The sequence below is a fragment of the Myotis myotis genome, unplaced genomic scaffold (assembly GCF_014108235.1).
Source record: "Myotis myotis isolate mMyoMyo1 unplaced genomic scaffold, mMyoMyo1.p scaffold_m19_p_4, whole genome shotgun sequence".
NCBI lineage: Eukaryota > Metazoa > Chordata > Mammalia > Chiroptera > Vespertilionidae > Myotis > Myotis myotis.
Window position 1 is genome coordinate 95739446 of NW_023416346.1, and position 15572 is coordinate 95755017.

A 15572-nucleotide genomic window follows, 5' to 3' on the forward strand; every position below is an offset into this window, starting at 1 on the left:
AAGCACAGTAAAACAGCTGTAAATTATGTCCCAATACTGAAAGGAAAACATGAACACAGAAGAGAAATAAAAGATATAAAAATAACGAAGTGGAATTCCTAGAGACAAAAAATAAGTATCTAATATGAAAGAGTCATTAAATGAGAATAACACCACAATAGTACAAAAGAAAGTATCAATGAACTTAAAGCCAAAGCAAAAGAAATTATCCTCAACCCTGGCCTGATGGCTAGTTGGAGTATTGTCCCATGCAACAATAGGCTGTGGTTTTGATTCCCAGTCAGGTCATAGAACTAGGTTGTGGGGTTTGATCCCCTGTCGCAGCGCTTACAGGAGGCAACCGATTGATGCTTCTTTCTCACATTGATGTTTCTCTCTCTCCAAAAATCAACAAAAAACATATCCTCGGGTAAGGATTAAAAAAAGAAACTATCTAAAGTGAAATACAGTGTGTGTGTGTGTGTGGGGGGGGTGTTGAAACCAGTGAGACAATTTCCAACAGCCTAATATATATGTAAATAGAGTCCCACAAAGGAAAAGAATAGAAAACAAGAGAGAAGAGAAGAGGGGAAGGGGGGGGGGAGGGGGGGGGGGGAGGGGGAGGGAAAAAGAAAAGAAAAGAAAAGAAAAGAAAAGAAAAGAAAAGAAAAGAAAAGAAAAGAAAAGAAAAGAAAAGAAAAAAGAAAAAAGAAAAGAAACAATGGTCAAAAATTTCAAACAATTTAATGGAACCCCTGGCCAGTGTGGCTCAGTTGTTTAGGCATTGCCCCATGCACCAAAGGGTTGCCAGTTTGACTCTTGGTCAAGGCACATGCCTGGGGTTGCAGGCTCAAGTTCCTATAGAGGGCATGCAGGAGGGAACCAACTGATGTTTCACTCTCACATCGATGTTTCTTTATCTCTCTTCCTCCCCCCTCCCTCTCTTTATGAACAATAATAGATACAGAGGCAGAGCTGCCTCAAACTGATTGTCAAACTGCAGCGGGAAGGCCAGGGACGGTTGGGGGGCAGGAGGGAGGGGGGTAAGAGATCAACCGAAGGACTTGTATGCATGCATATAAGCATAACCAGTGGACATAAGACACTGGGGGTGGAGGGGAGGCCAGGGGATTGTCAAGGACGGGGGGGAAAAAAGGACACATAAGTAATACCCTTTGTAATACTTTAAGCAATAAAACAATAAAAAAATCAATTTAAAAACTTCAAAAAACTGTAATGGAAATCATAAACCCACAGATCCAACAAGTTAAAGGAACACCAAGCAGGATAAAAACTAAGAAAACTACAATAATCAACTCCTGAAAGCCAGGGATAAACAGAAAATCTTTTTAAAGTCATTAAAACAATCTTCTAAATAAAAAAAAGACACATTACTTACATAGGGGCAAAAACAAGGAAGACTATAAACAACATGTCATAAAGAAATACCATCTTTAAACGGATAAAAGAAAAAAATTATCAACTTAGCATTCTATAACCACAGATAATACCTTCCACAAAATGAGGGGAAAAGGTAGATGTCAATAAAATGTTGAAAGGGGAAGCTCTAAGCTCTCATTTCCACACAGAAATGTTGAAGAAAAAATAATCAGAAACTGCCTGAAGCAACTTTGTCAGTGTTCTGCAAAACAGTCAAAGGTTTTTAGCAACCAAGAAAATAACCAGTCAAGAAAAAGCCATCTTCAAAATGGTAGGAAAGTTTTATGTCATTTTTACTTGCTCTTACCCCATTACCTCCTGGTCTTTTACTTCAAGCAGCTGCAGCTTGGTTGCCAGTTCTCTCCCTCAAACAAGGGAGGAACAGAGGACCTTATTTGCAAATTATTGTGTACTAGAGGCCCAGTGCACAGATTCGTAAACAGGTGGGGTCCCTCAGCCTGGCCTGTGGGGATCGGGCCGAAACCAGCTCTCTGACATCCCCTGAGGGGTCCAGGATTGCAAGAGAGCGGTTCTCAGGTGTAGCACCCTGGAACTGTGCTCCCTCCTCTCTGGTTCCAGGTGTGTCACCCAAGAACAGCAGCTGCCAAGTCACTGCAGCTCGGCAGCTCCTGCATTGAGCATCTGCCCCCTGGTGGTCAGTGTGTGTCATTGCTACTGGTCGGAGCGTCTGCCCCCTGGTGGTCACTGTGCGACATAGCTATCCCAGTCAGCCAGTCACTTAGCCTTTTATATATAAAGATATCTGTTCTAACCTGTCTAGGAGATAACTGAAGGGTTGACATAAAACACTTGTTACTGCTTCACCTAACTTGAAACTCTGGTGGGAAAACCAGAATGCACTATTAAAAAAAACAAAAAGGGTGCCATGGCCAGTGTTGGTTAGAGTGTCATCCACGTAGCAAAAGACTGTAGGTTTGATTCCAGTCTGGGCACATACCCAGGTTGCGGATTTAATCCCTGGTTGGAGCATGTGTGGGAGGCAACAAATCGATATTTCATATCAATGAATCTCTCTCCCTCCACCCTTATTCTTTGAAACCGATAATTTTTAAAAATACAAGGTAACTATAAACCCATAGTAACCAGGGATAAGACATTATAGGTGGAGATACAAAACCGACCACCTAAGGCCCGGAGAAGAAGCTGGAGTGAGCCTTTTGGAATTTAAAACATTCAAAACTAGCAACACATACAGAGTTTTACTAGAAAGATGGAAAATGAATTCATCCTAAGTATATAGAAAAAGACCCCAAAACATTAACTCTAAGAAATGTAAACAAAAAGTATAAACAAAAAGAACCTAATCATTATGTACTATGTGTACGTACACATGCATATGTGCATATGAGACACACATGAAATATACACTACATAGCCCTGTTGTGAATATTTACATGGTTATAATCATGTGAACATTGACTCATGATTTAACCAGAACTGTGATATAACCATACTGATAAAACGAAAAGGAAACTCTAGCTTTGGTAGGTAGTACATGAGAGCTAAATCTACAACTTCCTAATAATACAATGAGAAATTAAGAAATAGCATAAGCATAATAAGCAGAAACATATAAGTAAAAGCAAAGAACAGCTAAAAGAATTGAGAGTTGTTTCTTCTGAGTGGAGAATCCAGGTAGGATAGAAAATTATTTTTTACTAGAGGCCCGTTGCAGGAAGATTCCTGCAAGAATAGGGCTTCCTGGGGTTGGAACGAAGCAGAGAAGGGAGCAAAACCCGCTGAGGCGGGCTTCGCTCCCGCTCCGCCACACAGCTGGGTTTTTCTCTCCCTCCAGCTCCGCTGTGCAGCTGGGTTTTTCCCTCCAGCTCCACTGCCCGGCTGGTTTTTTCCCTCCCACTCCACTACCCGGCTGGTTTCCCTCCCACCTCTCACCTCCACCCCATTCCTGTCTCCACCGCCTCTACTTTCCTCCCTTCTGTAGCGCTTTGCTTCCACATTGTCTTCAGTCTTTGCTCCCAGCCGGCATATGCAAATTAACCACCATCTTGGTTGGGTTAGTTTGCATATAGTCGCTCTGATTGGCTGGTTGGCGTAATGAAGGTATGGTCAATTAGCATCTTTGACTTTTATTAGTGTAGATTCCAATGTAGGCTTATAGTAATATATGATTTTTTAAAACTATATTTGTATTGATTGCAGAGAGGAAGGGAGAGGGAGAGCAAGATAGAAACATCAATGATGAGACAGAAGCACTGATCAGCTGCCTCCTGCACACCCCACACTGGGGATCCAGACCACAACCCAGGCATGTGCCCTGACCAGGAATTGATGTTGACCTCCTGATTCATAAGTCAATGCTCAACCACTGAGCCACACCAGCTGGCAATAATATATGATTTTTAACAATACATATACAGGGATTAGCAAAAGCAGGTTTACAGTTGTGAGTACATGAAACACAGTGTATTCTTGTGTTATTATTTATTGTATTATTTATTTAAATTACAACTATAAACATACTTTTGCCCACCCCTGTATATTCAATTTAATATAAAAATTTAATTAGAAAATAAAAATAATAAACCAATTAAAAATAAATGGAATATGATAATATACATTTAAATTGCCTGAAATAAAGGGAGAGGAAATGGAGTGGTGAATACACAATACAGTAGATATATTGTAGAATTGTATACCTGAAATCTGTATAAATTTATTAACCAGTGTCAACCCTATAAATTCAATAAAAAGGAAAAATATTTTTAAAGGGAGAGAAAAATACAGCATATGCACATACAGTGGTGTGGTTATGTGAAACACACATATGTATACTGATAAGAATCAAAATTAGAAAATTATAATATAGGATTTTAATGTCTATTTACCAAATTGTTGTTTAAAAATTTTAAATAAAATTAATATCATAATAAGTGACTAGATTTAAAGTACCTCTAAATGAAATCCAAGAAAAAATATATATTACCACCTATGAGTAATTCTATCAAAAAAAGAACTGACTTTATATCTGGTCAGGCATCTATTTCCAAATAATACTGAATAGGACATACAGTAGCCAATAAAAATACAAAACAGGGATGTGACCAGCAAAACTCAGAATATAGGAAACGCCATACAAATAATCTGGTTTCTTAAACAAATACACCATAAGGAAACTTCAGGTTAAAGTACACATAAGAAACATAGCATCCAAATGCAACATAACATGTAGTGAGTGAGACCATCTTGGGATTCTGGTACACACCAACTATATTTACAAACCATTACTATGTTTTTGAGGAAAATAAATAAATTTTAAATAACTAGATATTTGATATTATGGAATTAATGTTAATGGTTTAGTGTAATAATAATACTGTAGTAATGTTTAAAAGGTCTTTATCTTTCCACAATATATTCTGAATTACATACAGACAAAATATGATTTCTGAGATTTCAACAAAATAATCTGAATAGATGAAATAGTGACAGTAGATGAAACAATATTGGTAACTTGAAGCTAGGTAATGGGTACAAAGAAATTTATAAAGCTAGTCCCTCCATTTATACATCTGCTTGAAATCTATACTAATAAAAGAATAATATGCTAATTAGATCGGGAGACCTTCCAGAGACCTTCCAGACTTCCTTCGGGACAAAGCCAGGGGCTTGGCCAGCCTGCAAACAGCCCCCAAATGGCCCTCAGCCCCTCGCCCAGGCTGGACACGCCCCCCAGCAGGGACCCTCACCCCGATGGGGGTATTGCCAGCCTGCAAACTGCCCCAGGACCCTCACCAGGCCGGCCCCACCCCCCAAGGGGACCCCTACCCTCATCTGAGACCCCCTTCATGGCAGACCAGCCGGCCCTCACCCATCACCAGGCCTCTATCTACACTAATAAAAGGGTAATATGATAATTAGACTGGGAGATCTTCTGGACGTCCTTCCAGACAAAGCCATGGTGGCGGGGCTGAGGCAGAGGCGGTTAGGGGCCATTAGGCTAGGAGGGGAGGGCAGTTGGGGGCAAGCAGGCTGGCAGGGGGGGCAGTTGGGGGCAAGCAGGCCAGCGGGGGGGGAGGGGGGGCAGTCGGGGGCAATCAGGCTGGCAAGGGGAGCAGTTGGGGGCATGAAGAGCAGTTGAGGGCAAGCAGGCCAGCAGGCAGAATGGTTAGGGGCGATCAGGCAGGCGTGCAGGTGAGTGGTTAGGAGCTAGCAATCCCAGATTGTGGGATCGGGCTTAAACCAGCAGTCGGACATCCCCCAAGGGGTCCCAGATTAGAGATGGTGCAGGCCGTGCTGAGAGACACCCCCCTTCCATGCACGAATTTCATGCATTGGGCCTCGAGTTTTTACAATAAAAAGTTTATTTAATCATTTTTCTACCCCAGATAAAACACAATCATATTGGTCATCATATAATTATCTTAACTCTTTCCATGTACCTAATTATATTAATAAAGCCTTAAAGATTTTAAAGTGGCTAGTAGAATAAAACCAACTATCACTAAAAATCTGTGGTTGATTACAACATTCTATTCTTGTAATACTGAAATATATCTATGAATCTATATGTCACATGTTAAAAAGAAATCACAAATAAAAATTGATTTACCTCTCTCAATTTCTCTCGTTCCCGCTCCCTCTCAGCAATACGTTTCCGCCTCTCTTCCTCTTCTTTAAGAGCATTTTGTGTTTCTGTTCTTAGTTTATCATCTTTAAGAATCTTTCTAATTTTCTTCCTGCCTTTTCCAGGTGACTTGGAATCATCATTTTCATCTTCTTCTTCTTCCTCTTCATCATCTTCTTTATCTCCTTCAGAATTACTCTATGGAAATTAAATGATCAGAGGTAATAAACAAAGTAGCAAACTTATCCATTTCATATGAAAATAAATAATATAGCAAGAAAAGGTAGAAAAAAACAGACTGAAAACCCTCAGAAGTATACTTTGCACTAAAGAAGAGTATTAAAACACAAACAACCCCAAAAAGGGGGCAAGGAACTGGCATAGACTTTTCTCTAAGGAAGATATAGAAATGTTCAGTAAGCACATGAATAGATAGTCAACATTATTTGTCATTAGGGAAACTTAAATCAAAACCACAAATAATATACTACTAGGATAACTTTTTAAAATTTAAAAAAAAGACAAAAGTAACAATTGTGAAGATGTAGAAAAATTGAAAGCCTGGTGCATTAAAAAAACAGTGTGACAGTTCCTCAATACAATAAACACAGAATTAACACATGATCCGGGCAGTCCACTTCTCAGATTATAATCAAAAGAATCAAAATCATGGATTCAAACAGATATTTGCACACCTACGTTAATAGCAGCATTATTCACAATGGCCAGAGATGGAGACAACCCAAATGTCCATCAACAGATAAATGAATAAACACATTGTGTTATATACATACAATGGAATATTATCCAACCTTAAAAAGAAAGGAAATTATGACACATGCTACAACATGGATGAACCTTGAAAACATTATGTCAATGACTACAAGGCAGACACAAAACGAGAAATATTATGACTACACTTAAATGAAGTACCCAAAAATAGGCAAATTCATAGACACAGAAATTAAAATAGAGGTTATAAGGGGCTGGGGTTAGTCAGGAAAGAGGAGTTACTGCTTAATGGGTAGAGAGTTTTCCAATTCTGAATTTAATTAAGGCCCCTGAGTTGTATACTTAGAAATGGTCTAAAAGGTTCGTTTAAAACAATGAACCCTCCCCAAAGAGAATAGTGTTGACCTAATAAAACATATTACAGAGAATTGTACTTTACATAATTCTGTTTATATACAAGAAATTCATATTGGCAAACTTCATTGCTAGAAGAAATAATTTACATGAGTCATTATGCAGAATAAAATATATCTTCAGAAAATACAACACTATATCAATTCTACAGCCCTTGGAATGTAAAATAATGAATTAGAACAGCTTAAAATTTCAATTATATTTAGTTAAGAAACAAAAAAAAATTATGTCAAAATTAATACCTCTGCATATTTATACATTCAGTAAGTCAATCCTTCCACAAAAAGTATAAAAAAGAAATTAAGCAATAGAATTTGACAAATGCATGAAATGCTGAAGAGGTAATAACATACTTTCATGGTCTAGTGTACCAGTTACAATTAAAGCACATAGTAAATATCATTATTACCTTGTTTTCACTGGATGAATCTTCTTGAACCTTAATGCGTCGCCTTTTCTTTTTTTGTTTATAACTCCGCTGATTTTCTTCCAACTCTGCTTTCTTTGCAGACCTAAAGAACATTTAAAATGCAAAATAAAAATACTGCATGATGCCAGAACTGGTTTGGCTCAGTGGATGGAGCGTCGGCCTGCGGACTCAAGGGTCCCAGGTTCGATTCCGGTCACAGGCATGTGCCTTGCTTGAGGGCACATCCCCAGTGGGAAGCGTGCAGGAGGCAGCTGATCAATGTTTCTCTCTCATCGATGTTTCTAATTCTCTATCCCTCTCCCTTCCTCTCTGTGAAAAATCAATAAAATATATTTTTAAAAAAATACTGCATGATAAATTTCCTTAAGTGAATTAACTACTATTTTAGAACTGCTTCACCTTTGTGTACATTCTGGAAAATGATAGAGAAAACAAAAAGCAAAATAACTCCACTAGGTTCAAGAAGAATGACTCTCAATTCTATCCAAAGACCAATATTTTAAGTTATTCAAAGCAGAGATTTAGCATATAAGTAATAAGACGGGTGAAGGGCCTATATACACATAAAAACATTCATCATCTCTAAAAAAAAAGCTGATTATGAAAGTTGGATGCTAATTTTTATCAGCTCATTTAATTTTTTAAAAAGGAACAACTTTTGATGAGAAAAGTTCTCTCAGCTTAGAAGTTGGTACACAAAGTTAGAGTAATCCAAATAATATGTTCCTAACATCAAGGATAGACATACAGATTAATGGAAGAGAAATGAATATCGAGAAACAAAACTTTACATTTATGGTCAACAGATTTTCCACAATGGTATCAAGACAATTCAATAGGGAAAGATAGTCTTTGCAACAAACTGTGCTGAGACAACTCTATGTCTATAAGCAAAAGAATAAAGGTGGACCCTAATTTTGTACCATTTACAAAAATTAACTCAAAGTGAATCCAAGTCCCCCAAAATATACATTACAGCTAAAAAACTGTTAATTGTTTTAATCCTGGAAGATTGAGGAAATGGCTACTTACACCTTCTGCTGGGAGTAGAAATTTGGCTTCTATAAGAAGTTTAAAATATGTATGATAAGTCTTAAAATTGTACAACTTTGACCCAACAATGTCACTTTTAGGAATATACTCCAAGGAAATAATCAGACCAATGTGTGAATACATACAAAAATATGTGTGTGTAAATATGTGCCTGTGTGTATGTGTGTTATCACAAGTGTTAAATAAAAATATTTCTAAATATCTATCTGGGTGAGTACACAAATATTTTTACAACAGTATCTATAATAGAAAATTTGAGAACCATCTAAACATACAAAACTAGATCACTTATATAAAATTTCAAAGATATTATAAAGAAAGGATCACAGTTCCAGATGTAAGAACTTAAACTACGAAACTTGTGAAAGAAAATACCACCATACGAAAAAAATAAAACACCACCATAAATCTTTGTGACCTTTAATTACGCAATGGATTCTTAGATGTGTCATCAAAAGCACAAGCAACCAAAAAAACTGGTAAACTGGACTTCATAAAAAATTAAAATTTTTTGTGCATAAGTGGATACTCTTAAGAAAGTAAAAAGATAATCCACAGAATGGGAGAAAATATTGGCAAATCATACATCTGGGTATGGGTCTTATATCCAGACTATATAAAAAGACGGTTAAATTAAAAATTTGGAGAAGAATTTTTATAAATGTTTCTTCAAATGGGATATGCAAATCACCAGTAAGCACATGAAAAATTACTCAACAGCATTAGTCATTTGGGAAAAGCAAATGAAAATCATGAGTTGCCACCACACACCAGTAGGTTGGCTCTAAGCAAATTAAAAAAAAAAATGACAAATGCTGGTGAGGATGTGGAGAAATTGGAACCCCGATGCACTGAGTGAATGTAAAATGGTAAGCCATTATGGTAAACAGTTTGGTAATTACTTAGAAATTAGGCACAGTGTTACCATTTCACCAAATAATTCCACTCATAGGTATATTCCTATGAATGCATATGAAAACATATGACTATGCAAAAATTTACACAAATGTTCATAGCATGGATTATTCATAATGGCAAAAAAAAAATGGGAACAACCCAAGCATCTACCTACAGATGAATGGAGAAACAAAATGTGGTATTAATACAATGGCATATTATTCACCCACTAAAAGTAATGAAATACCAGGTGGCCTCAGCAAGATGGTGGACTAAGAAACTCCAGGCTGTTGTTCTCCCACACAAAGAATAAGCACCAATATGTGTTAAAAATTAACTTTGTGAGAACTCAGAAACCAGTTAAAAAACTGCAGCAAACAAACACCTAACCAAGAGTCACACTTAAAATGGTAGGAAATTTCATAGCATTTCTACTCACACTTGCCCTACCCCCTCTTCCCTGATCAGCTCAACAAGGTCAGAAGGAAGCTGCCCAACTCCCAGATAATTCTGCAGAAAGGAAACAAAAAAGTGGAACTTCCTTGCACCTTTCAGGAACTGAGAGATGCCCAAGGGACATAAATATATCTCATCTAACTCAGAGATGATAAAAGCACATGAAAAGATGCTCAACATTACAGCATTTTCCATTCCTAAGGAGATACTGCCCACTGAGATCCACAAGAGAAAGACTAATAAACAAGAGAAAGACTTCTACTTACGAATCTGCTAAATTGTTTTTTAAAAAGTATCTAAAAAAATTTTAAAATATCAAGTAACAAGGCAGTGAAAAAACCCATCAAGTATTATGAATAACCAAGTTGACAAGGTAGTTCAGAAATTAATTAAAAGTCTCCAGAAAACAAACTAAAAGACATGGAAGACTGATTTAAGTGACAGAAAATTCAAGATTGTGGTTCTGAATAAACTGAATGAGATATAGGAAAACAGAAATGCAGTTCAATGAACACAGGAATAAAATTGATGAACAAAAGGCGTTCTTTAGAGATTGAAACTATGAAAAGGAATCAAATAGAAATTCTGGAACTGAAGAAATCAATAAATGAGATGAAGAATGAATTAGAGAGCTCAAACCATATGGAAGAAAGAATGAGTGATCTTAAAGTTAGACATCTAAAAATGACTCAGGTGGAAGAAGAGAATTAAGAGTTAACAAAAAAAAAATCAACTCTAAGAAAATTATATGACTGTATTAGAAATAGGATTATAAAAATAATGGATATAGCAGAAAGAGAAGAGAAAGAAAAGGGAACAGAGAGCCTATTCAAATAAATAATTGATGGAGACTTCTCAAACTTATAGAAAGCTAAAACCTCAAATCCAAGGGATTAACACAACACCTAATTATCTCAGTACAAAAACAAGCAAACAAAAAAACCCACTTTCTCCAAGAAACAATGCATTCCATGTATTAAAACTGTCCAAAGTTAATGACTATGAAAGATTTCCCAAGATTAGCAGGGGGAAAAGACTGCCACGTATTAAAAAAATTCCATTAGATTATCATCGGATTTCTCAGAAGAAACCTTACAAGATAGGAGACTCTGAAACCAAATATTGAAATACTAAAGGAGAGAAATCAACAGCAAAAAAATAATGTATCTAGCAAAGTTTTCCTTTAGATATGAAGGAGAAATAAATATGTCTCCAGCCTGGCCGGCATGGCTCAATGGTTGAGCATCAATCTATGAACCAGGAGGTCATGGTTCAATTCTGATCAGGGCTCAATCCTCGGTATAGGACATGCAGGAGGCAGCCAGTCAATAATTCTCTCATCATTGATGTTTCTATCTCTCTCTCCCTCTCCCCTTTTCTCTGTAATCAATAAAAATTTATTTTTTTAAAGACTTCTCCAGACAAAAGCTAAGGGAATTTACCACCACAAGATGTGCATTATAAGAAATATTGAAAGGACCAGTTTTACTGGAAGCAAAAAGACAATACAAAACTATAAGTTGACATATAGACAGACAGAAGAAAAAAATGGCAACTCTATTTCAGAATAGGGTATTAAACACTTAAATATAACATAAAAGTTAAAATGGGGTAAAATACTTTTTTGAAAAGACTCAAATGAACACACAACATAAATGGGATAATTTATGAGAACAAAACCATAAAAGTGGAGGATGAAAAAGACTGAACTTTCATAGGCAAATGGAGATGAGATGGAATTAGAAGAAAAGAAGACTACTGTATATACAAAAGGATTTTATATAAACCTAATGGTAACGACAAAACAAAAATCAAGAATTGAGACATGTAACTAAAAAAAAAGAAAAATGGCCATAGCTAGTTTTTCCCAGTGGTTAGAGCAGCCGTGGACAAACTAAGGCCCACGGGCTGGATCCGGCCCGTTTGAAATGAATAAAACTAAAAAAAAAAAAAAAAAAAAAAAGACCGTACCCTTTTATGTAATGATGTTTACTTTGAATTTATATTAGTTCACACAAACACTCCATCCATGCTTTTGTTCCGGCCCTCCGGTCCAGTTTAAGAACCCATTGTGGCCCTCGAGTCAAAAAGTTTGCCCACCCCTGGGTTAGAGCATCAGTTTGAGGACTGAAGGGTCTCACATTCAATTCTGGTCAAGTTCACATACCTCACTTGCAGGCTCGATCCCCAGCCATGAGTAGGGGCATGCCTGAGAGGCAAGAAATCAATGTTTATCTCTCTCTGTCTCTCCCCCTCTCTTGCACTCTCTCTTAAAAGGGGGGGGGGGGGGAGGAGACATATATAATACTCTTTGTAATACTTTAAGCAATAAAACAATTAAAAATAAAATAAAAATCAATAGAGAGGGTATCTTTGGGTGAGGATTAACAAAACAAAATAATTTAAAAATAAGCCGAAACCGGTTTGGCTCAGTGGATAGAGCGTCGGCCTGCGGACTGAAAGGTCCTAAGTTCGATTCCGGTCAAGGGCATGTACCTGGGTTGCGGGCACATCCCCAGTAGGAGATGTGCAGGAGGCGGCTGATCGATGTTTCTCACTCTCTATCTCTCTCCCTTCCTCTCTGTAAAAAAATCAAAAAAATATATTTTAAAAATAAATAAATAAATAAATAAATAAATAAATAAATAAATAAATAAAAGAGAGAGAGAGAGAGAGAGAGAGAGAGAGAGAGAGAGAGAGAGAGAGAGAGAGAAAACAGAGGGTCAAAAATCGTACACTACAACCAAACTAAAATACAAATAGTACAAGGGGAAAATAAACAATGGAGATACAGAGAAATAAGAAAACAAAAGATAAAATGGATAGAGAAAGTTCTCATACATCAATAATATTCCAATATGTAAAAGGTCTGAACTCACCCAAAAAAGGCACACTGTAGCAGGATGGATTTAAAAACAAGACCCAAGTGTATGCTGCCTACAGTAGACTCATCTCAGCTCCAAACACAAACATTGGCTCAAAGCTGAGGTAGAAAATGACACTTTAAGAAAATAGTATCTAGAAAAAAGTGGGAGTAGGAGTACTGATAACAGACAAAAAGGTAACAAAAGACAAAGATGGACATTATAATTAATAAACATAAAATTCATCAAGAAAACATAACAAATCATCAACAAAACAAGAAGAAAGCCCACTGCATGGGAGAACATATTTGCCAATGTTATCACTGATAAGGGTTTAATCTCCAACATTTACAGGGAACTCATACAACTTAACACAAGGAAGATAAACAACCCAATCAAAAAATGGGCAACGGACCTAAATAGATACTTTCGAAAGAAGACATAAGGAAGGCCAAGAAACATATGAAAACATGCTCAAAGTCACTAATCATTTGAGAGATGCAAATCAAAAAGACAATGAGGTACCATCTCACACCTGTCAGAATGGCTATCATCAACAAATCAACAAACGACAAGTAACAAATCAACAAACGACAAGTGCTGGCAAGGATGCAGAGAAAAAGGAACGCTCGTGCACTGCTGGTGGGAATGCAGACTGGTGCAGCCACTGTGGAAGACAGTATGGAGTTTCCTCAAAAAACTAAAAATGGAACTCCCATTTGACCCAGTGATCCCACTTCTAGGACTATATATCCCAAGAAACTAGAAACACCAATCAGAAAGGATATATGCACCCCTATGCTCATAGCGGCACAATTTACCATAGCTACGATCTGGAAACAGCCTAAGTGCCCATCAGCAGATGAGTAGATTAAAAAATTGTGGTACATGATCTCACTCCTTTGTGGAATATAATGAACATCATAAACTGATGAACAAAAATAGATACAGAGACAAAGAAGCATCAAACAGACTGTCAAACTTCAGCGGGAAGGCAGGCAGGGGGAGAGATCAACCAAAGGACTTGTATGCATGCACATAGGCATAACCAAGGGATGAAGACTCTAGGGAGGTGAGGACATGTGCCAAGGGGTGGGGGAGGCTGGGGAGAGGTCAATGTGGAAAAAGGAGAGATATATACTACTATTTGTAATACTTTAAACAATAAAAAATAAAAAAAGAAACAAATGGGACTACATCAAACTAAAAAGCTTCTGCACAGCAAAAGAAAGCATCAATAAAATGAAAAGGGAAGCCACTGTATAGGAAAACATATTTGCCAATGATATATCTAATAAGGGATTAATTTCTAAAATATATAAAAAACTCATACACCTCAACACCAAGAAGACAAACAATACAATTTTAAGAATGGGCAAAGGACCTGAATAGACACCGCTCCAAAAAGGACATACAGATGGCCAATGAACATATGAAAAAATGCTCAATGTCACTAATCAACAGATAGATGCATATTAAAACTATTTATGAGGAATTACTTCACACCTGTCAGAATGGCTACCATCAATAAATCAACAAACAACAAGTGTTGGGGAGGATGTGGAGAAAAGGGAACCCTAGTACACTGCTGATGTAAATACAATTGGTGCAGCCATTATGGAAAACAGTATGGAGTTTCCTCAAAAAATTATAAATGGAACTGCAGTTTGACCCAGAGATCCCACTTCCAGGAATATGTCCTAAGAATTCCGAAACACCAATCAGAAAGAATATATGCACCCGTATGTTCACAGCAATGTAATTTACAACACCTAAGATCTGGAAACAAAGTGTCCATCAGTAGTTGAGTGGATAAAAAAGCTGTGGTACATTTAGACAGTGCAATATTATGCAGCAGTAAAAAACAAGGGTAACTTACGCTTTGCGGCGGCATGGGTGGGCCTGGAGATGATTATGCAAGTGAAATAAGCCAGAGACAAATATCAAATCATCTCACTTATATGTGGAATCTAATTAACAAAATAAACTAACAAAATGGGTCCAGAGGAGTGGATGCAAGAATCAAGCTGAGAGATCTTAGAAGGAAAAAGGTTGGGGGATACAGGAAGAGATTAATCAAAGAACATATGTGCATATATGCATACGCCATGGAAACAGACAATAATAAAGGGGAGGGAGAATGGGGGACATCTGTCATTCTGTCTACAATAAATAATAAAGTTAACAATAAAAACCTACTATATTCTATACTTGAAAATAATTAATTTGTGTTATGTGAATTCTACCTCAGTTTTAAAAAATTATCATTGCATCCTGCTATTATGTTATATCTCTCTCTAAAACATATTTAATTGTTATTCTCCAGGCACAACATTACATGCAAAAATCTAAAAGAAAAATCTAAAATGTTTTAAAATTTAGAAGTGTTGGCACCTATGTCGACATAAATATACACAGTCACAGCAGCACAAACAGATTGCCCATTCAATAAGTTATAGAAGAATCATTTTTAAAATTTAGAAGTGTTGGCACCTATGTCGACATATATAGACACACTCATACCAGCACAAACAGATTGCCCATTCAATAAGTTATAGAAGAATCATATTATTCTGAAATAAAGAATTCTTAGATTTGTTAGTATTATTCTAAAATACTATGCTACAGCCGAAACCGGTTTGGCTCAGCGGATAGAGCGTCGGCCTGCGGACTGAAAGGTCCCAGGTTCGATTCCGGTCAA

General features: G+C 37.0%; 1 protein-coding gene across 9 annotated transcripts in view; it reads right to left on the reverse strand.

Moving 5' to 3' along the window:
- ATRX (ATRX chromatin remodeler) overlaps positions 1 to 15572 on the reverse strand; it is a 310126-nt gene that overhangs the window by 137704 nt on the left and 156850 nt on the right. For all 9 annotated transcript variants that reach the window (XM_036306108.1, XM_036306107.1, XM_036306101.1 and 6 more), the window contains 2 exons: positions 7581 to 7683; positions 6011 to 6223 (listed from right to left, as the gene is read on the reverse strand). In XM_036306108.1, the coding sequence (XP_036162001.1) occupies positions 6011 to 6223; positions 7581 to 7683 (316 nt within the window). The remainder of the gene's footprint in view (positions 1 to 6010; positions 6224 to 7580; positions 7684 to 15572) is intronic.